This window comes from Pneumocystis jirovecii, assembly GCF_001477535.1.
Source record: "Pneumocystis jirovecii RU7 chromosome Unknown supercont1.10, whole genome shotgun sequence".
Lineage (NCBI taxonomy): Eukaryota > Fungi > Ascomycota > Pneumocystomycetes > Pneumocystales > Pneumocystaceae > Pneumocystis > Pneumocystis jirovecii.
Window position 1 is genome coordinate 217351 of NW_017264784.1, and position 24495 is coordinate 241845.

General features: G+C 26.5%; 8 protein-coding genes across 8 annotated transcripts; 3 read left to right on the forward strand and 5 right to left on the reverse strand.

Annotated features, from left to right (window-relative positions):
- Positions 1–231: 231 nt before the first annotated feature.
- Positions 232–2121, forward strand: T551_02350 (uncharacterized protein; the record flags this gene model as incomplete). The annotated part of the gene is made up of 5 exons (XM_018374613.1): positions 232–427; positions 472–880; positions 1314–1680; positions 1728–1792; positions 1836–2121. 5 exons carry the CDS (start codon positions 232–234, stop codon positions 2119–2121), a joined length of 1323 nt encoding a protein of 440 aa, XP_018229185.1.
- An 84-nt stretch (positions 2122–2205) lies between these two features.
- On the reverse strand, positions 2206–6460 carry T551_02351 (coatomer subunit alpha; the record flags this gene model as incomplete). Its single annotated transcript, XM_018374614.1, has 14 exons — positions 2206–2457; positions 2501–2764; positions 2807–3127; positions 3173–3681; positions 3722–4076; positions 4123–4363; positions 4408–5197; positions 5242–5460; positions 5505–5802; positions 5858–6108; positions 6152–6163; positions 6210–6256; positions 6305–6399; positions 6443–6460. The coding sequence occupies 14 exons, from the start codon at positions 6458–6460 to the stop codon at positions 2206–2208; spliced, it is 3672 nt and encodes a 1223-aa protein (XP_018229186.1).
- A 324-nt stretch (positions 6461–6784) lies between these two features.
- Positions 6785–9825, reverse strand: T551_02352 (DNA helicase; the record flags this gene model as incomplete). The annotated part of the gene is made up of 12 exons (XM_018374615.1): positions 6785–6975; positions 7019–7385; positions 7427–7591; positions 7634–7804; positions 7848–8549; positions 8591–8686; positions 8733–8812; positions 8857–9070; positions 9111–9177; positions 9222–9355; positions 9401–9658; positions 9700–9825. The coding sequence occupies 12 exons, from the start codon at positions 9823–9825 to the stop codon at positions 6785–6787; spliced, it is 2571 nt and encodes an 856-aa protein (XP_018229187.1).
- A 768-nt stretch (positions 9826–10593) lies between these two features.
- T551_02353 (uncharacterized protein) lies at positions 10594–15838 on the forward strand (the record flags this gene model as incomplete). Its single annotated transcript, XM_018374616.1, has 18 exons — positions 10594–10619; positions 10661–11026; positions 11067–11344; positions 11386–11966; positions 12009–12189; positions 12231–12307; positions 12351–12608; positions 12698–12899; positions 12943–13034; positions 13078–13419; positions 13463–13593; positions 13642–13870; positions 13910–14037; positions 14085–14856; positions 14898–15007; positions 15053–15125; positions 15169–15329; positions 15370–15838. The coding sequence occupies 18 exons, from the start codon at positions 10594–10596 to the stop codon at positions 15836–15838; spliced, it is 4476 nt and encodes a 1491-aa protein (XP_018229188.1).
- A 39-nt stretch (positions 15839–15877) lies between these two features.
- On the reverse strand, positions 15878–16441 carry T551_02354 (uncharacterized protein; the record flags this gene model as incomplete). Its single annotated transcript, XM_018374617.1, has 1 exon — positions 15878–16441. The coding sequence occupies one exon, from the start codon at positions 16439–16441 to the stop codon at positions 15878–15880; it is 564 nt and encodes a 187-aa protein (XP_018229189.1).
- A 601-nt stretch (positions 16442–17042) lies between these two features.
- Positions 17043–19214, forward strand: T551_02355 (1-phosphatidylinositol-4-phosphate 5-kinase; the record flags this gene model as incomplete). Its single annotated transcript, XM_018374618.1, has 6 exons — positions 17043–17822; positions 17867–17946; positions 17986–18256; positions 18303–18856; positions 18904–19015; positions 19056–19214. 6 exons carry the CDS (start codon positions 17043–17045, stop codon positions 19212–19214), a joined length of 1956 nt encoding a protein of 651 aa, XP_018229190.1.
- A 658-nt stretch (positions 19215–19872) lies between these two features.
- T551_02356 (multifunctional nuclease RAD27) lies at positions 19873–21269 on the reverse strand (the record flags this gene model as incomplete). The annotated part of the gene is made up of 8 exons (XM_018374619.1): positions 19873–20268; positions 20311–20463; positions 20504–20728; positions 20774–20822; positions 20872–20925; positions 20981–21045; positions 21100–21123; positions 21171–21269. 8 exons carry the CDS (start codon positions 21267–21269, stop codon positions 19873–19875), a joined length of 1065 nt encoding a protein of 354 aa, XP_018229191.1.
- A 626-nt stretch (positions 21270–21895) lies between these two features.
- T551_02357 (trans-hexaprenyltranstransferase) lies at positions 21896–23182 on the reverse strand (the record flags this gene model as incomplete). The annotated part of the gene is made up of 3 exons (XM_018374620.1): positions 21896–22057; positions 22099–22272; positions 22316–23182. The coding sequence occupies 3 exons, from the start codon at positions 23180–23182 to the stop codon at positions 21896–21898; spliced, it is 1203 nt and encodes a 400-aa protein (XP_018229192.1).
- Positions 23183–24495: the final 1313 nt, after the last annotated feature.

The window sequence follows — 24495 nt, forward strand, 5'->3', positions numbered from 1 at the left end:
TTATTTAAAAGTTTATATGCATTATTTAAATAATAAAAAATAACTATTAATTTAATAAAATATAATATTTTAGATTTATTTTAAAATTTTTGGTATATTGTAATCATCTTTTTAGAAAGAAATAGAAAACATGTAAAAAAGATAAATTTATTTGGGAATTATATATTATTCTTTTTTTGATTATTTTATATATGAATAAATCTTATCAAAGTTTTAGACGATAACAAAAAAATGAATTTTTTAGAGAAAGAAAGTGCTTTATTTCTAGAAGAATTTGGAAAATCAGAATTATTTCCAACAAATATAGCTCTTTCTTCAGAACGAATATTTTATGATGTAGAAAATACAATGAATTCCAGTGTTGAACAGTGTGATTTAAGTATTTCAAAAAAAAACAAAAGAAATTCTAAAAAAAGACGTAAAAAAGGTTGTTTAAATGCCTTTTTTATATTTTTCTTATAGTATATTTAGCTGGTCAGTTTTTACCAGACAAAAGAGACTCTTTGAGTGCTCAAGAGCTTTCTCGGCTTCGTGTATTAAAAAGATTTGAAAAAACAATGGATCCGGCGCATTTGAAGTGTTTATCTAAGCTTTTACTTAGTCATATGGATGTATCAAAAGTCAATGCTTTCTTATTTGACAATAAAACTGAAAAATATCCAAGAAAATCGTTTTCTGCGCAAAAAGAATTGATAGAATATGAGAATACTCTTGATGCACAAGATGTAGAGAAGAAAAAAGACAATGTTGACAAAGCACTGCGATTGATGGACTATTCTAGCTCAGAAAATAGCCATAAAATTCGTCAAATGGATCTTGTTTTAGGATTAATTAAAGAGAACACTGAAAGTAAAAAAGATGTTATGGACCGTGTTTTAGGGTTGAATGGGATGAAAAAAGATGAAATATGAGTATCTTTTTTCAGAAATATTTCTTGGTTTTTTTATTTGAAATTTTTACAAGATTTTTATATGAATCACTTCTGGATTTTTGTTGGAACTTCACAACGTTTTAACAATCTTAAAGAATAATATTTTTATACAAAAAATTGTACAGATTTTTTGATTTAGTCGTTTATGGTCAAAGTTAATTTTTTGTCATCGGTATTAGTAAAGGAAAAAAAAGATTTTTGATTAAAAAGAAAAAAGTGCTTTATTTAATATTGATTTTAGAATATATTTGAGTACATTCTAAGTTGGGAGATTTTTATTTTTTAAGTGTATTGTTGAGTGCGATTTTTATATTTACTATTATTTTAATTTTGTTAGGATATTGAAACAATGGTTAAACAAGCTAAACTAATATTTGATTAGAATTTTTAAAGTTTTAACGGTGAATTTAAAATCTTCTGTTCCTTTTTTTTCTTGTTTTTTGAAGTTTAAACGTGATTCTGTGGTTAAACATAAATCAACATCTCTCGTTCTTCCACCACTTGTTCCTGTTTCACTCTATGGCTATAATAAAGAGAAGTGGACTGTAAACTTGACAGATGAGCTTGTAGAAAGCATACGGGGATTTTTACCACCTCGGCTTCAGCTGCAAGATAAATGGAAATTAGTTTATTCTTTAGATTACCATGGTGCAAGTTTGCTTACACTATATTCAAAATCTTTTCAAAATAGAGGAGTTTTTGGTTCTAGGCCTGGTTTTTTGTTAGTTGTTAAAGATAGTGATAATCATGTAAGTTAAATATATTATGTTTATTAAGAAAATTCAATATTTGGTAGATCTTTGGTGCGTTTATTAATGAGTATCTTCATTTAAGTACATCTTATTACGGTTCTATGGAATGGTATATCTATAGTATTTTATATTATTTGTTTAAAATATTTTAGTTTTGTTTGGAAGATGGTTTTAAATAGTTCAGCTGAAGATTCGAATAAGCATTATTCCCAGCTGAAGGTATTTATGTCAACAGGGATCAATAATTATATGATTTTATGTGATAATTCGTTTTTGTCAATTGGTGGAGGTGATGGAAAGTATGGATTATGGCTAGACAGTCGACTTGAAAAAGGGATTTCGACTTCAACACAAACTTTTAATAATGAAGCTCTTAGTGACAGTGTAAAATCTGGTGAGCGGTTTGACATAATAGGAGTGGAAATATGGAAAATATAATTTTTAATATTTACTTTGTAATAAAATTTCTTCTTAGTTATAATAAAAGATACAAATTTACATTCAAGATATGAACATACTAAATTATTTCATGGATACTCTATTACGTTGTCCCGTAGCTGGTGCTCCTATGTTTGATATTTTGCATACTACGCATAAAGTCTTATTATATTCTAAGAGATACTTTGCTCGGCAAAATGGGCACGATTCCTTAGGAGTACCTTTATATATGGGAGTATAAGATTTTGAACATATGTCAAAATCAGTAAATGGATCGTACTTAGTTTCTATGGCGTCTTTAGGAGTCTTATCTCCAATTGCAAGAATTTTTTGTGCCTAAAAATTAGTTTAAACAATATTTTTAAAAAAAATACCATACCTGTTCTACAATTTGATTAGAAGGATTAAGTTCTAACAACTGAGATGCAAAATGTGATGCACTAAATAAATTTTTGTTTTTATATGATAAATTCATAGCTTGTCGTAATGCAAGCTGTTTATGAGAAGGTTGAAGTGCAATGTGTGTAAAATAAGCCATTAGTTCAAGATTAAGTTCTATAGATTCTGGTGGAAGTCCTCTTCTTTTTAACTCCATAGATAAACCAACAATATATTGTTGACTAGTTTCAACTAATTGAGTTATCTTGGGTAATTAGTAAAAAATATAATAATATAAATACTGTACTTGATTTTCTTCAGATTCAGTAGAGACAGTTGTTAACAAAAGATTATACAATATATTACGAAAAACATCAATTGCTTCAGATAATTTATTAGCTTTAACAAGTTGATAACCATTTTGAAGAAGTTTTGAAGACATATTTAAATCCAATGGGATATTGGGAAGTAGTTTTCTTAAATCTGTTTCTTTTGTTCGTCGAAGATAATAATGAAGTGATGGTAAGGAAGGTGATGCAGGTAAAAACACTTTTGATGCTTGGAAAATAGTCATAAATTTTGATTTAAGGGGTTCAAAATTAACAACCGCAACTTGTCGATTAAGTAACTTTCATAATTAGATGAACATTTAATACATAAGGAATTTTTTTACCTGCATTGCACTTTCAAAAGATCCTGCTGCAATATGGTCTGCCGCAAGGGGAGAATTCCGAATCCAAAGATCTGTTTCTTTAATTCCAGTAGAAATATTTGTCTCTATTTCAAAATCTTCGTCACTTTGAGTTTCTGTATTTATGACTATATCATCATCTATATTCCATCCTTCTTCATCTAGATTTTCATGTGCAATATCTTTTTGATCATACTGTATATTAGATTTATTATCTAGATTAGTCATAGAATCGATATCATTGCAATTAGAATATTGGTCATTTATAGACATTAAATCAAACTGGTTAAATAATGCTTTTTCAATCCAAGTGTGTGTTACAGGTTTTAAGGGCCAATTGGCTTCGAAAGTTTTATATAAGGGCTTTGGAGGTAATAAGATTTCCCCAGAAGGAATTTTAATGTCATTTTCTGTAACGCCTGTTTCCTTTAAAATAGAGTCACAATGATCTGTAAGTCCATATGTTTTAGCTGTAGCATATGCTAGTGCATCTACAATTTATTAGTATAAAATATTAATAAGAAAACACACATTGATCAATTTCTTTAAATATTTGTATACGAGATTCTATATCGCCCAGAAAAAGTGCATTATGAAACCTGCTTGTATAATCTCCACGTTTTTCTGCAATCTTTAACATCTTCTCAACTTTCTCAGTGTTACCAGTTATTAAATATAACATAGAAAGTTTATTAAAATTTTTAACTTTTTGATATGATATTTCGGCAATTTGGTGATTACCTTGAAGTAGAGCTTCAGTACTAAGAGAATTCCATACTTCAGGCTTATCGATCTTTCTAGCTAGACTTAATGCAAGTTCAAGGTTGTTGCATTTTAAAGAAAGTTCAAATCGTGCTTGTGGATCTTGCACGAATTGTAAAGCAATCTATGTATATTAATAATCAAAATAAATCAATGTAGTATATATGTACTTCTGGGTACCCTTTTTCCTGAACATAATTAATGATACTTTGTCCGACGAGATTTGATGTTCGAATAGTATGCAACATTTCATTATAATTTTTGTTTATTAAAGCAAGCTTAAAATGATATTCAGTTGGATCAATATTTATAAACTTCAGTTTTGAATTACGATCAAGAGAATATACAGTTTTTCCTTTTACTCGTACAAGATAAACCGGTTGATCTATAGTACGAATAATGCCATTGTCACTAATTTCCTTCAGATAATTTAAAATAAACTTTTTAATCTATACCCATTTAAAAGAGTATATTTGATATGATTAAGAGTAGAATATATCAAAACATTTGAATCATCCCAACATGCGCTTTTAATACGTATTGTTTCATATAAAGAACATACTTGTTTTAGAAGCTTTGTTGCTATAGTCACTGTATGCTTTCCAAGAAGAGCAACATGCTCACCATCATTTGACCAAACAATATATTTTATTTGAGAAATATGAAGTTGATTAATAATGCTTTTTTGTTGAATATCATATAAAACAGTTAGTGTAGATGAAGAAATAATGATATTTTTATTTCCTGCTTGGAAAATATCATTAACAGTGACAGGTGGTTGAATAGTTTTTATAGTAGTGTTTGATAAATCCTTAATTTTAATAGTTTGATCTGATTTGTCATAGATAGCAAACCTATTACGAGCTATAAAAATAGCAGAAACAGCAGAACCAGTCAATTGTTCAGTATTTTCATCTGTATATGCATATGTAGCTCTTTTAGTCTCTGTAGAATTTAAAGATTCTTTTTCATCTGAAGTTATATTAAAAATTTCATAGATACCATTATCTGTTGGCGAGCATGCTAGGATCATTCTTTGAGCTGGATTATATGAAATAGTACGTGGTCTTTTCCAATGATTACCAAGTTTTTGAAGAGAAATAACATAAGATTCGCTAGTATCACCTTTTAAATCAAATGAACATATATAATTTTCTTTATTCATAAAGAAAAGGGTATTTTGGTAAATAGTATACGCTGGCCTTTCTCGTTCTAGTTTAAAAACCATAACCCCACTATCATGACCTTTTGTAAAATTAATATTAAATATTTTAAAGAGTAAGAATTACCAGCAGCGAAAAGATTGATTTCTGGATGTGCAGCAATAATCCAAAATCTATCACTATCACGACGAAATGAATGTATACTTGTGCGTTTGTTAAGATCCCAAACACGTATTGACTTATCTTCCCCGACAGAAAGAATAAGTTCTTGATGAGGATGAAACAAGACTGCAGATGCATTATTGAAATGTCCTCTGCATGTGTCCACTTCCCATGCTTTGGTTTCTAAGAAGTTAAAATTAAGTATAAAATAGAGAAGTAAAAAATACCACTCATACGCCAGAGTTTAATTAAGCGATCATCACCAGCAGAAACAATAAGGGGTAAAGTGGGATGGAAAGAAACCCAATTGACACCACGGTCATGGCCTTCGAGAAGATATTTAACAACTACTCCATTATTTCCAAAAAGATCTGAAGCTTGATTATGAGATTTGCCTAATTGAGTTTCAAAAGTTAAAGATGGAGCAGTATTTTTTTTATGAAGTTCTGAAATATCCCAAACGCGGATTGTCTGATCTAAAGAAGCAGAAACTATTAGATCCTCTTTAGGGTGAAATTGCGCGCACTGAAAAATATAATGTAAATTTATGAAACAAATGTTATAGAAAAATTATTGTTACCATAACATAATGATTATGACCTGTAAGAATAGCAATTGAATTCCTAGACTGCCAATTCCATATACGTATAGTCTGATCGTCTGAACAAGAGAGTATCCATGGATATTCATGATGAAAAAAAACTGTTCGGACATAATCCAGATGACCAGTAAGTGTAAAAAAAAGTTTTCTTGATTTATAATTCCAGACACGGACTTTATAATCATCACCTCCAGACACAAATAACGGTTGTGTATGGTGAAATGATATTCCTAATATATTAATAAGAGCCAATTAATATATAAATAAGAGTACCTCGAACAGGACCTACATAAAAAAGTTAAAAAAAAGTATCAATAAAAGAGAAATATACCATCATGTTCGTCAAATCTATCAATTAATGTGCCCATACGGTAGTCCCTGTTTAATATTATTTTTTTATTTTGTAAAAATAAGAAAATAGGTTACCATAGTTGAATAGTTCCATTATGTAATGATGTGAGAATCCATGTTCTTTTAGGATGAAAAGCAACTCCTTTTACTCTTGAAGACTTGGATTCGAACTAGAAATATAAGAAACTTCATTAAAATATTGATATTTTATACTTTGGTGAATATTTGCATTTTTGAGGAGCCGAAGTAGTAGGTTGTCGAAATATTTAAAATATATTTTTTAGTAGTATTTCAATTTTTATAAGGTCTAATCTTTCTTTTAAGGATTTTATCAATTACATTACTTTTGATAATGTTTGTTATTTAATTTATATTTTTATACTTTATAAAAAATGTTAGTAAAATTGTAGATATAAATTTATGTTTTAGTATATATATCTTAGATCTATTACTACATTGAAAAATAACTATATTACACCCTTATGTAAGAGACTTAAAGATGATAGATTTATGATTTGTTTAAAAAATGCTTTTCTTAAAAAAATATTTTGAATTTTATTTTTTATTTTCAAAAAAGTTTATAAGATGTTTTAATAATAGCCCAAAATTATCTTTTGTTTCTTTATCTGGAGAAATTATGCTATTTTTTATCCACTTAGAGATTTTATCACGTATATGTTCAGATTCATAACGTTTATCTAGAAAAATTATAGCGGCGTAATCATTTCTATGTCTTATTGCTCTGCCTTGATTATTTAATATCTTAAATATTTCAAATTTGATAAATACCTATTGATTGATTTACTGAGCGCATACAAGTGTTCTCATAATACTCTTTTCTAATAGATTTAATAAGATTTTCAATAGAACCTTTTTGAATGCTTGGATTATTTAAAAAATTTTGACGAAAATTATTTTCAACAAATTCAAGTTTTGCTTTCCATTCAGCACTTTGAATGTTTGGAAAAGGAAGCCCTACTATAATTACACCTCGACCAAGTTTATCTGAAAAATTAATTCCTTCTGAAAGTTTTCCGCCAATAACTGACAGAAGAAGCGCGCCATTGTAGTGAGAAGTATTTGACGAATTAATTGTGTTTGAATAATTTTGTAACATATTTTCGATATCTGTTGAAAATCTTTCTTCTTTGAATATCTATAAATATTATTTGAAATTTGATGTATCTTTAAGTATACTTTTTTTTTTTGTTCTAATCTTTCCCATATAGATAGTTTTGTTCCTTGTTTTATATGCCATTTTTTAACTATTTCTTCCAAATAATCATAACTTGGAAAAAAACAAATTACACCATCTGGTATGACTCTACATAGATTTATCAAAGCACTGCCAAGTTCATTTAACTTAAATATATTAATATTATATAACAATTTTTTTATTTTTACTATATCATCATTGTTTCTTTTTTCATAATTGAATATGAATTCCTTTCTAGTAGGCCCAGTAGATACTATTATAGCGCATAAATGATCTGGTGATATAATGTGTCCACAAGAAAACCTATGAATTTTTTCTTTTTGTAAGTAGGGGAAAAGTTGATAAATAAAATCATCCATCTATTACAATAAATAACTAGAATTCTTGCAGAATAATGCTTACAGGCTCCATTGTTCCTCCTGCAAGAATTACTGCTCTTGCTTCATTAACTATTTCTTTAAATTGATAGCATGGATTAAGAAGTAAATATTTTAAATAACAGTCTGTATTTGTTTTACCGTTGATTTGAGCTTTCTCTATATGTCCAAAGAATATTTTTCCTTCAGTAAAAGGATTTGTTAGATTTAAAAGAAATGTTTGAATATGGGAAAGGATGGGTAATCCTAATATAATATTTTTTTCAGTATTTGTTTTTGTTTGATCCAAATTTTTTGATTTTTTTTCAAAATATTCATCTACTTTTCTAGCTAATCCGCTATTTTTCATATATTTTTCTAATTTGTATATATTTACTTGATCTCCACCTCCATAAAATAATATTTCAGATTGTTCAACTTGAATATCTCCTATAATATTATTTTTACATTCCATGAAATTACTTATATTTTTTAAAAGTTTGATGATTTGTTTTATATAAACTAGGTTTTTTCCTTTAAGCTTTTTGTTAAACTTTGAAAGATAAATATTAATTTGATTCATAGCTAACGAAACTTGGCTAAATGTTATCGTACTTGAGTAAATTGATGTTATGGTATCTATTAAATTATGTGCTTCATCTATAATAACTATATTATTTTTAAGAGACAAATTCAATGTTTCGCGTGCAGAGGCTTGTAAAAGAAGTGGGTATGGTAAAGTAATTATCTGAACTATTCATATATAATTAATATGACTAATTTTTTTACCTCTGCTAATTTAAGAGCTGTTCTTGAAGAATAATATGGGCATATGTCTAATTTTTGACCTAAAATAACAAGATCTTCAATATCTCGGATGTTGGCCTGTTAAAGATAAATTTATACGCTTATTAATGAATAATCACTTTACTAGTGCATGATCTCTGAAATTATGTATTTTTGTTTTATCATCTTTGGGAAGATATCTACATCTTCCTTCTGGAATCGTATCTATATATATAAATAAAAGGATTAAATAGTTATAAATATGGTACTATGTTTCTGAAGTTCAATACATTTCTCATTAATTAGATTAATATTGGATAATTTTGAAACGTTGGGATTAATACATAGATTTTTACGAGATGCTAATGCAATATGCCTTACTGGTTGGACAGTATTGTCTTGAAATGTAGATGGAAATGACACCCGCCGTAACTCGTTAATGAATTGTGTTAGTTGAGAGTGTGTTCGTGATGCATATATGATCTATATATTAAAAAGGATATTAAAAATCTGAATATTTTACTTTAAGTTCTTCTGGGTATCTATCATCGTCTGTAAGATCTTTTTTTTCCTCTATTGGGTATTTAAGTCTAAAAATTATTATAATCCCTGGAACGGGTACTGAAATGTTTACTTTTGCAATAATTGTAATACTTGAGGAGAGAAATTAGTGTCTATAGAATCTAAATATGATTTATGAGAATCATCGTCGCTGTTATATTCGTCTACTAAAAAACTTTCATCATCAGAGTTTTGATTTAAATCATTCTATAAATGGTAAACCATAAAGTTTTAGATATAAAAAATGTTTACTAATCGTCTTTTTTTGAAAAAAAAATTTCTACTAATTTCTTTATTCCTGTTTATTTCTTCTTCTTTTCTTATTTTCTCAAACTTTTCTTCTATTTCTTTCCTCCTCATCTGAAGAGATTTTTTTTTTTCCTCTATTTCATATTTAATAATCCATTCAGGTTCATCGCTTTGTACGTTTTTTTGCGCTTCTTCTAAACAAATATAATCATGTTCACGAAGCCATGTAAGTGCTCCACATATAATACTTAGAGATTTCCCCTATTATTTTTTATATATTTTCTTAATTGTTATAAACTTACTGTTCCTGTTGGAGAATCAAAAATGCTAACACCCCCTGCCTCAATTGCTAAATAAAGAGCCTCCATAAACTCATTTTGAATCTTATATGGCTTAAATGGATGATGAAAGTTTTTAATATTACTCATTTTCTTATTTTTTATCTTTATTATTTTGATCAATTTGCTAGCGGTATTATTTATATGTCAAGTGAAAAAAGATATTAAAATATTATTTTTCAATAATAACTTTTATGTATTATGTTTATATTCTTTTATTATTATTATTTTTATTTAATTTTTAGAAAAATGACTTGGTTGTAATTTATATAAATTTGATAGAATTAAATATAGAGAAAAATGTACGAATTAGAGATAAATAAGTTTTGTTTATTTGAATATCTTTTTATATTTAACGATAGTTGAATAAGAATTGGTTTTTAAAACTAGTGTTAAAATTAGTATTATAAAAACTTTATGTTTGAATTGTTTTTTTTTTTTTGAAAATAATGCATTATTAGTAATAAATATGAAAATATGTTAAAGAAAGGGCATTTTTAGTTTTTGATTACTGAATAATTCTATAAAAATTGAAAAAACTCTTAAATATATATATTTATTTTTGATTTAATCTATTGTAAAAAATCTAGAGTTGTTAAGAGTTATATATGAAAAATTGAACAATATGTAAATTTTAACAATATAAATATTTTATTTTGAATATATTTATAACCATTTATAATTTTTTTGAAAAAGTTCAACGTCGTCGATTTGCTATGATTTGTATTAATGGTTCTAATGAATATAAATATGATGTTAAGAGCCAGAAATATTATTTTTATATTTTTTGGAGGGGTATTTTTCAAAATAGCATCAGGATCTCCCATTATAAATACTTATTTAACAGCTTCTTTTAAAATGCCTCCATTTGTAAATTTGTTTTTGTAAGTTTTCAAAGATATAAAAAAAAATTAAATGAGTTCAGGGAAACAGTTGCTGCACAGAATGAGTCTCTTTTTTTTCCGTTACTTGATATTATATCGAAAGAAAAACACATGATATTGTCAAAATTGAATTTTGATAATTATAACTATTTACGTAATTTGGTTTACGATTATAAAATTATGAGGGATAATATATCATTGTCAATTTTAGATTATGCACTAGCACTTCATTCATCTGCACCAAAAATACAAGCATATTACAATTATTATAATGATGTTGTAGTTTCAGAAATGATTAGTAGGAACTTTACTTCAGAGTGTAAAAATTGGATTTTGTTTAATGGAAGACAGTATTGTGATATCGATAAGTTTTTAGAATCAAAGGATATTAAGGGTGAAAATTTTAAGTTTGTTTTTGTATTTTTTTAAAAAAGTTGATCAAAATAGACCAGTAACATTGTTATCGTTTGATCATATATTTGATAACAATAAGAATGGTGATTCTCCTCTAGCTATTTTATATGCAGATTTGAGTTCTAATAATTATATAACTTATCACTCTTTTTTATACGAAAAAGCTAAATTAGGGGATTTGAAATATGTTTTTCGTTACAAACCTGAAGATTTTAATTCAAATGACTCTTTATATTTAAGCGGATATGGTGTTGAAGCTTCTTTAAAAAAAACTGATTATTTGGTTATGGATGATAGGAAAATTATTGAAGGTATTTAATGGTTTGTTTTTGTTTAAATTATATAAAAATAGATGTACATGAAAAAATGCCTTCTCAAAGTTATTCTTCTGAAGTTAATTCAAGTTTTTTTTTTTCTAATATTCAGGATAATGAGATTAAATCATTAACAAATACGGAATTGAAAGAATTAGGTTTCTCAATTACGCAATTTGTTATGGAGAGTAAAACTCCGCTAGAAACTCTTAATTATATTCTTCAGGATTTTCCAAAGTATGCTTCTTATTTATCAACTATAAAAATAAATAAAAAGACGTTGAAAAAGTTAACATTAAATTATAAATATCTCAATCCTGGAGAGACGGTGTTTTCTATTAATGGGCTTAAAATTAAACTAGATAAGATTAATGGATTTTCTTTGTTAAAATATTTAAGAAAAGAATATGATTTAATTTCATCTTTACAAAATTTGGGATTGTCTTTAGAAAAAGCAAAATCTTTAATAACTGATAAAGCTATTTCTGAGCTATTTAATATGTTTTTAAATATTCGTTTTGATTTTCGTGATAGTTATGATGATGGGAATGTTATTTTATGGTTAAATGATATTGAAAATGACCCTACTTATATGCATTTTTCTCAAGATATTTATCAAGTACTTGTTTTGTTTTTTAATTGAAAAAATTAATTAATGTAGTATCTTGATGAGCTTCCTAATGGAGAATTGCATATGATACGACGTAATTTGCACCATGTAATTATACCTTTAGATTTTTCAAAAAAATTCGATATGATTTTTTTCAGAGATATATTTTTTTTCATTCAAAGACTTTTTCCAATCAGGTTTGGAATTTTACCTGTATGGCAGGATCCGAAAGGTGTGTTTTCTATTTTTTATGCAATATTTTAATTTTGATAGATATTTTTTTGGTTAAAATTTTTTACCATTTATTTAGTACTTATGGAATTAATTCTGCGATTGAATATATATTATATGTACGCTGTTACTTTCTTAATTATATATTTTTACAGGTTTTAGTTGGATCCGGATTCTCGACATAATGAAACTATTTTGTCTAGAAATTATAATTTTATTTTATTTAAGTATGAACAGGATATTGAAATAGAAGATTTAGACATTAATAATATTATAAAGTCTAAAAAAATTGAACAATATATATTAAAAACAAAAGAATGGTCTTTAAGACTTGGTATAGAAAATGATGATTTTTTAATTGTAAATGGGAAGTTTTTAGAAAAAAAACAGGTATATATATGCACTAGGTTTTTATTTTTTGTAAACTTATTTATAGAATTGGGATGATCTTTCATTCAATATTTTTATGAACGATGTTGATGTTATAAGAAAAAAAGTAAAGTTTATAGTTATTTACTACTAAATTAGTCTTAACTATTCAGATTGTTGAAAAATCACTTAATAATAACGTGAATATTCTCGATTATCTTTTGGAAGATGCTGTTTATAGGCGCGATTCTTATGTACATCCTATGGGTAAAATAATTAAATCTCTAAAGTTAAATGATTATATCTTTAATCAACAAAACATAAGATTCTCTTCCATTAACGGTTGTGTTCTTTAAAATATTTACTAAAAATTTATTTTCTATAGAAAATTTAAATACTGAATTAAGTTTTTGGTTAATTGCTGATTTTGATACAAAAAAAGGTCTTGAATTTGCTAAATTTGCATTGGAGTATATGGTATTTGTTTTTTAACTTTTTCTATTTTTTTAAAAAAGTTTAGATAGAGCATCCATACACTAGTTTAAGATTTTTACATAATCCTAAACTTAGTAATAAAAATAATTTCGATTATTTTTCATCATTTCTTTTTCTTTTAAGTGAAAAAAATATTGATGTTACTGAGTCTGTATTGAATTATATTCAAAAATTATTAAATAGTTACGATTCTGATGGTATTATTAATAGAGAAATAGAATATCCTTATTTTATTTTGAATATTTATAATTCTACTGAATTATTATTAAATTCTGTAAAAGCTAAATTATATTGGGAAAAAATGAAAGATCAATTGGATAAACTTGAATTTTCTCCAGGTGAATTTGGATTATTAGCAAATGGTCATGTATGTTAAAATATCTTTAAGTATTTTTTTTAATATATTTAAGGTTATTGGACCATTCCCTGAATCGTATGATTCACTATTTGATAGTTTTAAGTTATTGGGAGATTTTCATAATTTTTCAATTATATCTCAATTAAAGACTATTACTGAGAGATTAGATATTAAAAATTCAAGGTAAAAATAGAAAAATAAAAGATAAACAAAGGATTAATTATTTATTAGATGTAAAATGTTTTTTCCTGTGTTATTTTCAATACTATTATCGCATATCGTCTTTGAGAAATATGATTTTACTTATTTTTCACAGTTTGGAAGAGATAAAATATATACTTTAACTCAAAAGTTAACACCATCATTTACGTCTGGAAATCAAAGAAATAGCGCATTTGAAGTTAAAGTCGTATTAGATCCTTTAAATGAGATATCTCAGAAACTTGTACCCGTTTTAAAAGTATAAAAGAATATACTTAAAATATTTCTGAAAGTTTAGGTTTTAGAGCAAATGGAGGGTGTATATATAGAAGTATATTTGAATCCACTACAGAAAATCTCTAAACTGTCTATTAACCGTTTTTATCGTTATGTTTTACAATCCTCTTTAAAATTTAATATTGACGGGTAAACAAAAATATAATTAAAAACTTTTTTGTTTATTTTTCTTTTAGTGATTTAATTTATCCAAGTGCAATTTTTGAACGATTACCTATATCACATTTATATACTATTGATTATGATTTTCCTGGATCTTGGATTGTTACTCAAAAAAGATCTATTTATGATTTAGACAATCTTTTATTATCTGATCTTTTTTCAAAAAAAATTAAAGAAGTTGTGGTTATTTATGAACTTAAGTATATACTTATAGAAGGTCATGCAGAAGAGATTGGTTTGAAAACTCCTTCTGGTATTCAACTAGCTCTTAAAACTAAAAATAATATTTTTATTACTGATACAATAGTTATGAGTAACTTTGGTTATTTTCAATTTAAAGCTAATCCTGGAGTTTTTAAAATAGACATAATAACTAAAGAAAGTAATGATATTCTTAAAATTTTAAAAATTTCTGATAAACTTGGATCTAATAATTTCAAAAAAGAGATTATTTTGGAAAGTTTTGAAGGACTAACAATATTTCCTACGTTTATTAGATATTCTGGGAAGAATAGGATTTTGAATTTAGAAGAATTGAATAAATTCGAAGACAATGATTTTGAGTTAGAAAATACAACTTTAAAGTTTATGCAATCTAAGCATTCTAGTGGTTCTACATTTGATATCCCTGTTCAAAAGTTTCATGCAGAAATTAATATTTTCTCTATAGCAAGTGGTCATTTATACGAAAGGTTTTTATATATTATGATTTTAAGTGTTCTTAAACATACAAAACATACAGTTAAAGTTTGGTTTATCGAAAATTTTCTGTCATCATCTTTTAAGGTTTTTATTCTATTAAATTGTATTTTGTTAATTTAATGTAGAATTTTTTACCTTATGTCGCAAATGAATTTGGATTTCAATATGAACTTATCACATATCGTTGGCCTTATTGGCTGCGTTCTCAGAAAGAAAAACAAAGACAAATATGGGGGTAAATTTTAGTTAATAAGATTATAAATAATAAAAATTATGTTAGATACAAAATCCTCTTTTTGGATGTTTTATTTCCTTTAGAATTAGACAATATTATATTTGTTGATGCTGATCAGGTATATATAACACGTTTTAGTTCAAATTAATTATTCCTTTAAGATTGTTAGAACAGATTTGAAGGAACTTGTAGATATGGATTTACAGGGTGCACCTTATGGATATACTCCAATGTGTGATTCTAGAAAAGAAATGGAAGATTATAGATTTTGGAAAAAAGGTTATTGGAAATCTCATCTTAAAGGAAAACCTTATCATATAAGGTGAGTATTTTTATATTTATTAAATATTTAATATTGGCAGTGCTTTATATGTAGTAGACCTTAAAAAATTTCGAGAAATTGGAGCTGGTGATATATTAAGACAACATTATCAAGCCCTCAGTCAGGATCCAGAATCTTTGTCTAATCTTGACCAAGATTTACCAAATAATTTGCAGGATTTGCTTCCAATTTTTTCTTTACCACAAAATTGGCTTTGGTGTAAAACATGGTGTTCGGATGAAAGTTTAAAAGATGCAAAAACTATAGATCTATGCAATAATCCAATGACAAAAGAATCGAAGTTAGAACGTGCCCGTAACCAGGTTCCTGAATGGAATGAATATGATAAAATAGTAGCGAATTTAATTGCACGTATTTTGGAACAAAGAAATAATGAAGCAAGTGAATCTAGTGTAGACAATATTGCAATATCTGTTGATGTAATGGAGAATATACAATTTAATTCTGGTGAAGAAAATAAGAAAAAGAGTATTCATGATGAATTTTGATTTTATATAAATGAGTGGATTTTTTAATATTTACGCGGTTTATTTTACTGACTTACTAGTCCAATATTCTGCATCTATAGTTTTTCCTTGAGTTTTAAAGCTCGAATCATTATAAAGAACTATTTTTTCTCCATTATTATTAGAGATAGAAATTTTTTTGAGAACTGCATGTATATTATACTTGTCCATTGTACCATATGCAGTAACGGATGCAATATCATTTTTTTTATAAAAGTTATGAATTTTGAAATTGATAGAAAAATTTGATAAACCATTTATATTTAAAATAGAAAATGCCTCATAATACCCAAATGACGGTTTCTCTGTTCCCAAAACGTATAGTATTTCTAATTCATTTGTCTTTATAGCACGTTGAATACGTTCTATAGAATCTGTATATAGCTTTTGTGCAAGAGAGTTTGTATCAGGTATAATAGATGAAATAAATGGTTTAAATAAAAACGATAATGCTGATTTGTATTTTTCTATATCTTTTAATGGATTTGTACTATTAAGATGTCTTGTTGAACAATATGTATTAAAAAAATAGTGGAAAAACCGTGAAAGAAAAAGACTGATCATTAAAACAAAAAATCCAGACATAATAATTGGAAAAATATACACAGACAAGCACCCAACCCCTGAAATTGCAAGTGTCTTTCCTATAGGTGTATGGAAAAGTTTTTTAAAAAGACTTTCTTTAGAAAACGAGCTATAATGCCTGTATACTATGAATCTGTATACCTTTACCGGAAACACATGCTTATTGCTGAAAAATGGACATAGCTGTTTCTTTATTCATTAGGACTTATTATATATTTTTTGTTTTTAAATTTACAAAAAAACATGGCCTTTTCTTAACATATATATTACTTTTAGTTCTTAAAATTATATTTTCTATAATTATTATTAACTAAAAAAATATTGAATCTTTATACCTTTAATATTATTTAAAATATAAATATTTTTATTCATTTTTATATAATTTTCTATTTTTTTTTTAAATTCGATCGTTTATCTTAATTTTTGGTAACGATTGTGTTGTTCACGAGTTTATGAAAAAAAGATTGAGTCTGTGCAAAAGCAAGAAAATAGGTTAAATAGTTCACTAAACAGGCTCATTAGAAGGTATAATTATTGATAAATATATCTATGTTCTTATGTTCTAAAGATTGATTGAAAAAATCCAGTTTGAAAAGTGTGGATGACTGTCAAGTTACAATGGAGAGTAACAAATGATACAAAAGTGGATGAAGATTCAATAAATCTTAAAAAAGGGATTAAAGAAGATGCTTTTGTGTGTTTTGAAAGGAATAATATGTTAGTGAAGGATTCTTTGGACCAGCAGCCAATAAAACATATTTATATACCCAAAACGTGTGATAAATCATACCAATATTTAAAACATTTTGAAAAGCCAGTGGATGGCAATGATGGATGTGAGATGTTCTCACAATATAGTGTACCGGTGGAGTTCCGGTACTTTTTAGACGACAATAAATCTAATTTCAGAAAAAATACGTTTAATAATGATACCGTTTCTACGATTACTATTAATCTCCCAAGTACTCAAGAAATATCACCTACTCTTAATGAGTGTCATGAATTGTACAACGATACTTCCTTAGGAAAACAAGATTCTCAAGAGCATTTTGGTGAATCAATCGCTGTATCTGATATAGTCGATAAAAGGGATACATCTATTACAGAGAATCATGTATCACTCATGGATGAGTGTTCTATAAATAATTTGTCGAAAACAGAATTATCGTGTCAAAATACTGCACTTACTACTTTGGATGTTCGTGATGGTACAGTACATGAACCTGTAAAATGGATCGACACATTTCGGCAAAAACGAGGGTTAAAATATAAGCGAAAGGCAGATGATGAAAGTCATAATGTTTATGTTGGAACTAGAATTGAAGAAGATCATGTTAATTATGTGACTGCTTATAATATGTTGACAGGGATTAGAGTTGGAGTATTTTTTTCATAATTAAGTTTTTAATTGTCTAAAATGGATAGGTTTCGCGATGTACAGCAAAAGTGGATCGTGATCTTACAAGTACTGATTTTGTTGATTCATACAAATTTTCTTTTGATATGTATGTTTTTTTATTATATTATCTTTTCTGATTATTTAGAACGGGTAACGAATTGACGCCTTCTGCAAAGTATGATTTTAAATTCAAGGATTATTCTCCATGGGTTTTCCGTCATTTAAGGGCTCTGTTTCGACTTGACCCTGCTGATTATCTTATGTCTCTAACAAGTAAATACATTCTCTCTGAGTTAGGGTCTCCTGGAAAAAGTGGGAGCTTTTTTTATTTTTCACGCGATTATCGTTATATAATTAAAACAATTCATCATTCTGAACATAAATTTTTGCGTAAGATTTTAAAACAATATTATGAGGTATTTATATAAAACTATTTTGTGTCATGAGTTGATTGCGCTATAGCATGTCAAAAAAAATCCGAATACATTAATTTCTCAATTTTATGGTTTACATAGAGTAAAAATGCCATATGGACATAAAATTCATTTTGTTATAATGAACAACTTATTCCCTCCTCATCGTGATATTCATAAAACATTTGATCTGAAAGGATCTATTGTAGGAAGGGATTATAAGGAAGAAGATTTGGAGAAAAATCCAAGGGCAACTATGAAGGATTTAAATTGGATAAGAAGAGATATGTATTTGTCATTAGGCCCAAAAAAACGAGATATGTTTCTTGCTCAAGTAAAAATAGATATAGAGTTACTAGCGTCGTTAAATATTATGGATTATAGTCTTCTTATTGGTATACACGATTTGTCTTTAGGGAACAAGGAGCATATTCGAGACAATATATTGTCTGTGTTTAATCCTAATTCAGAGCAAATATATAATTCATTAAAACATGGTCAATCTGTTTCTAGTGCTAATGAACTTAGAAAAATTGTTTCAACTACTGGTCCAGTTTCTCTTAATTCCGCTTCAAATGAGTTTTTAGAAACTGATTTCACATTGTAAGTTTTGTAATAATTTTAATAATTGATAGTAATGTACTATTTAGGCGTAAAGATTTTATATTTTATAGTGATGATGGCGGTTTTAGAGCCACTCAAGAAAACGATCTTCCTGGTGATTCAATATATTATCTTGGTATAATTGATCTCCTTACTAAAGTATAACTTAACATTGAATGTACATTTTTAATGGTTTTAGTATAATGTAGTTAAAAGAATTGAACATTTTTGGAAAGGACTTTCACATTCAAAGGCGCAAGTATCTGCTATACCACCTTCTGGATATGCCTCACGGTTTCTCAAATTTATATCTTCTATTATCAAAACACCTCAATCAGTTGAAAGACATAAAGATTAGTTTTGAATACAAGAAAAAAATTATATTGAAAAAGGTTATTAATAAGTGTACGGGGAAAAACAATATTTATAAAATCGACTTTTTTGCATTTTAATTGATCTATTGTTGTGTATTTGCACGTTACTAGGGAAGAATTGTTAAAGATATAAAAAAGTCGGATTTGGTAAAACTGCAATAATAATGATACCTCTTGCATTTCTATGAATAATTTAACGAGCCTCTGCTCGCTACATTATGGAAATAGAATTTGCATAAAAGTTATAACAATAAAAGCACAACTGCATTACAATGCAGTTAAAATATTTTAAAGGTTGTCTTTGAATATATTAGAAAATACATACATATTTTAACTACTGTTAAAACTCTATTTATGAGCATATGTTTTATTAGTTTAAGTATTATTCCTTTTTGTTTAAATGTATATAGTTTTTATAATAAAATATTTTTTGGTAGATTAAGATATATTTATAGACAAATATGAATGTTTCTTTGAAATAAAAACATATTTGTGATACTGTAGTTGTTATGTAGTTGTTAGGAATTATTTTTTCTTTTTATTGAGTTTATTTTTCTTTTTATTTGTATGTATATTCTCTTCATTTTTTCTTTTTTCTTTAATATCATTTGATTTTGAAATAACCTATATATTGTATTAATATTAAAAGAAATTATAAAATTTATTTGCCTTAAAAAAACCATCTAAACGTATTTGCTGGGCTGATTTTAATGTCTTTTCTAATCGTACAATACCATTATTTACTCTTTCTTCACTAAATCCTTTTTCTTTGACTAAGAAATCTAAAAGGCCTTCTGCATCCGGGCTTTCCCATTTTAATTCAAAAGTTTCTGGGTCAGTGATATCTGGTTTTAAGAACAGTTCTCTTGCATCTTTATATGGCCAATTTTCGGGTATGTGATATTTAGATTTGTCAGCAAAATTTATAAATGCATCTAAAGATTTATATTCTCTAATTAACTCGAGCGCTCTTTTTGGACCAATTCCTTTAATTGGTTCACAATAATCACATCCTAAAAGAATACAAAGATCTACAAACTATTTTTTTAGTTTATAGTGTATAAAATATGAAACTATTACTTGTTCTAGTGGCATATTTAGCTCTTTTAATGCTTTTTCTAAATTAACTTCTGTTATAGGTTCTTTTTTTTGTTCACTAAAAGTCAAATGTCGAAGTAATATAGGTGTAGAAAAACAAAGTATATCCATATCCTCAGATGCAGCAGCGTAGACCTTAAAACATTATTTTAACAAATATACGAAATGTAAATACCTTTCCAGCTTTAGCAAGAGCCGCACATTGTGCTTCTGCTTCACAAGGTGCGTCAACATATGGTATGCCCATTAGCTTTAATAACTTTTTGCATTCTTCGTTATGTTCCCGAGTCATACGTACTGTTCTTCTGCTAAATTTGTTCATATCTTCTATAGAATCCGCTTCTTTTGCTTCTAGATATGATTTGGCTGCCTTTTCTCTTCTTTCTGAGCGTTTTGCAAGCTTTTATTATTTTATAATGATCCTTAATAATCTAAAGACACATACCTCGCCACTTTTCAATTTAGGTGGAGTTCCATCAAAGACATAACATGGTCTTAGGGTATGTTTTAAAAAAATCTTTTTTTCTTATTTTAAAAACTAACCTGATACCATTATCACACATCCTTAATGTTCTATAAAAGATCCCCATTAAATGGCTTTAAATAATATCAGATTCTATTTGAAAAAATGAAAAAATCAAAATTATTCAACCTTGTTGTTTCTCCTGTTTTATTCATTAATTGTTGTCCATCTCTTTGACGAACTGCAACTAAAAACTTATATATTAATTAATTTTTTATAAAAAGTTATTAGAAATGCAAAAAAAAAACCTGGTAAATACTCATAGAAGCATCCTAATAAATAATTATTAACTTGTTATTTTTTATTTAAAAAGAGTTACAATTGCTACTTTTCGTCCAAAATAATGATCAATATCATATGATTTGATAGATGACGATGCAAATTCCTCAAGAAGTTGATGAAGATGTCTAATTCCCATTTTATTTTGATTTTTATATTATTTTATAAATTTGCCGTTTCAAAGTACGTGAGTTTTCAAAAAATTGGGTTCATTAAGTATAATTGTTTTGTTTTTTAACAGAAAAGAATAAAAATAATGATAAAATGATGTTAAGATATTGATATTTTTGAAAAAAATATTTTTATGAGTATTTTTTGTACTCTTGTTTTCTTAATGAATTTTAATGTTTTTTAAATTCATATATTTACTTTAAATATTTGTTATGTATTATATAATGTATATATATGTATTGAGGTTTTAAATAGTTTTCTAATGTAGGAAATGCTGAAATATATTTACATGTTTTTTTAAAAAAAACCTAAATAATTAAAGGAATTACTTGGATTAATTTACTTTCTAGAATTTTTATAAGTCCAAAATTGAATTTTAGTATTTTTGTAAAAATAGGAAATAAATGTCTTTTTAAATATGTAAATAATTTACAATGCAGTAAAATAAAGATGGATAAGCAAAATAATGAGTGATACGAAATATTAAAAGAATACGGATTCCTGTGTAACGTTCCATAATTAATATGATATAATAAAATGAGTATATGTAATTATAGTGGCAATTTTGGGTCATTATATTTAAGGGTTGATTGACTATTTTGTCCTAGTAAGAATTTTGCATGTCAAATCTTCTAATGCAAGCCGAGAAGGTGACATTGGAAATAAATTAAGAGCATCTAGTGCTTTTCTGGAAAACTTTTCCGCTAATTCTTTTGTTTTTTGTAATCCATGGCTCTTTAGGACCAATTCATAAGTCTAGATATGTTAATATGAACAATAGTTAAATAGCTTAATACTCGATATATATCTCCTGTATTAGAAAAATTCCGTTTTATAACAGGGCCTAGCTCAGGGTATTTCTCCCATGCAAATAAAACAGGAGCTGTTGCTAATCCAAGTTTTAAATCCATATTTACTGGTTTTCCAAATGCTTTTTCAGAAACAGTGTAATCTAACATGTCATCTGTTAACTAATGATATAAGAATTTATCGTTATAAATATTAATGAATTACTTGAAATGCTAGACCAAGATTTTTGCCATAAAGATAAGCGTTATCTGCTATTTCAGTAGTACAACCACCAAGCAATGCACTAGCTCTACAACTTTTTGCTATTAGACTTGCTGTTTTTAAGTATGTTTTTTTCAAGTAATTATTTAAAACATCGTCAAAAATCAAACAATTTCCTTCCTCTTTATTTAAAATTCCTTTCAATTGCATAAATTCCCCTTCTACAAGATTTGCTATCACAGTGGCTAAAAGTTCAATTACTTCTGCATTTCTTAAACGAGCAAGTGCAAGAGATGCTCTACCAAGAAGATAATCTCCTGCTAGTATTGCCATCTTATTTCCAAACACATGGTTTCCACTTGGCATACCTCTTCTGACTTCGGAATTATCAATAACGTCATCGTGAAGTAAAGATGCTGTATGAATCATCTCTGTAATTTCCGCAAGTCTTCTTTGAGATGGATGAATATCAGTCTCTATTGTATCCATTGTGATTTGATATGAAGATAACGGTTGATCTGGATCGTTGTCGTTTACAATATTTGTAGATGATATAGGATTGTTATATTTATGATACATTCCGTTATTCCAGTTTTCAATTTTTGGAGCACGATTTGTTGCTTTTGATATCAAAAGAACAATAAGTGGCCGAATATGCTTTCCTTGTGTTTGAATATAATAATTTGCAACATTACGAAGGATAGGATGGCAAGAATCAAATAACTTTCGAATATTGTGCGTTAAATGAGACATTTCAGATTCTACTAGCTTTATTTGATTGGTATATAGGCCTGTATTCATTTCTTCTGTGGTTTTTGATGAAAATTTTAATGTTTCGTACATATTTGAAACCCACCCTGTAGATTTCATTATAAAGCGCTTTTGAGACCATTTTATGACTAAAATAAAACATTTTTTATTTCGAGCAGTCGCATATTTCCTTATAAAAGGTTTTTGTGTTATTTTTTTTGTAAAAAACATGAAAAAATTGATTTTTTGTTTTTTGAACGTTGAAAATCAAGATGAATGAAGACTTACAAATAAATGTAATGAAAATTATGAATCCTAATTTTTCTTCGACAATGAATTGGGTTTACTCTTTATTTTTTTATTAGAAAAAGGGTTTATGGATTTTTTTGAAACATATATATCGTAAAAATTTAGATTTGTATTTTAAATTGATGATATGAAATCTAAAAGACAAAGTATAGATTAGAAGATGTATATTATTTGCATTATAATATAAATATATTATGTTTTATAGTGTTTGGTTATTTTTATAATTTTATAAGATTAAATGTTATATGTTTTTGAAAGTAATTTTTTTTGTTTTAAAAATATAAAAGTATATTTTTTGTTTTTTATTAAAAAAAACATTTAGAAATGCCAAGAATTATAAAAACTTTCTAGATGTATATTTCGTTGATTTATTTGTCTATATTTTGATAAAAAGGGGAATAATCTAAATTATTTTGATGACAAATCAGTAAATAATGATTTTTAATCTACTTTTAGTAGCTTTTTCTTTGAGTAAAAAAGTAAGTATTGATAAGTTAAATTAATAAAATATATGAATTAAAACTAGTTGATCTAATGATACTTGTAAAAATTTTATAAAATTTGTGATAAAAATTGTTTGTATGAAATTGATTTCTTCTATTTTATAAGTTTGTATGAATAGTTAGTTTTTCATTTTGAGTAAATGGATAATATACATTAATAGTATCAACAGAATTAATAATATAATTCTAAAGCTTTATATTACTAAGATTATTTGAATTGGTATTATAATATAGCCGTTTAATATTTTATTCATGATTGTAAATATTCTTTACTATAATAGAATATTTAATTTTTGAAGATCCAAAACTCATTATCAGCTTTTTAAAAAGCTCTTTTAAAATTAAGAGTCATTGATGATCATATTTAATGAATTTTTATTGTGACTTTTATAAATATATTTGTTAAAATTAGAATTTTAATTATTGTATAAATATTTTTGGTATTCTTTTTAATATTTATAAGAATATATGATTGTCATTTTTATATTCAACTTATAAAAATATATGATTTTTGTTCCAAAATATTTAACGAATTCTTTTTTCCCCAAAACTAAAAAAGATTATCTTTTTGTAGGTTATAAATTCTTTGAGATAAGAATCAGTTTTTATGATAATATCAGA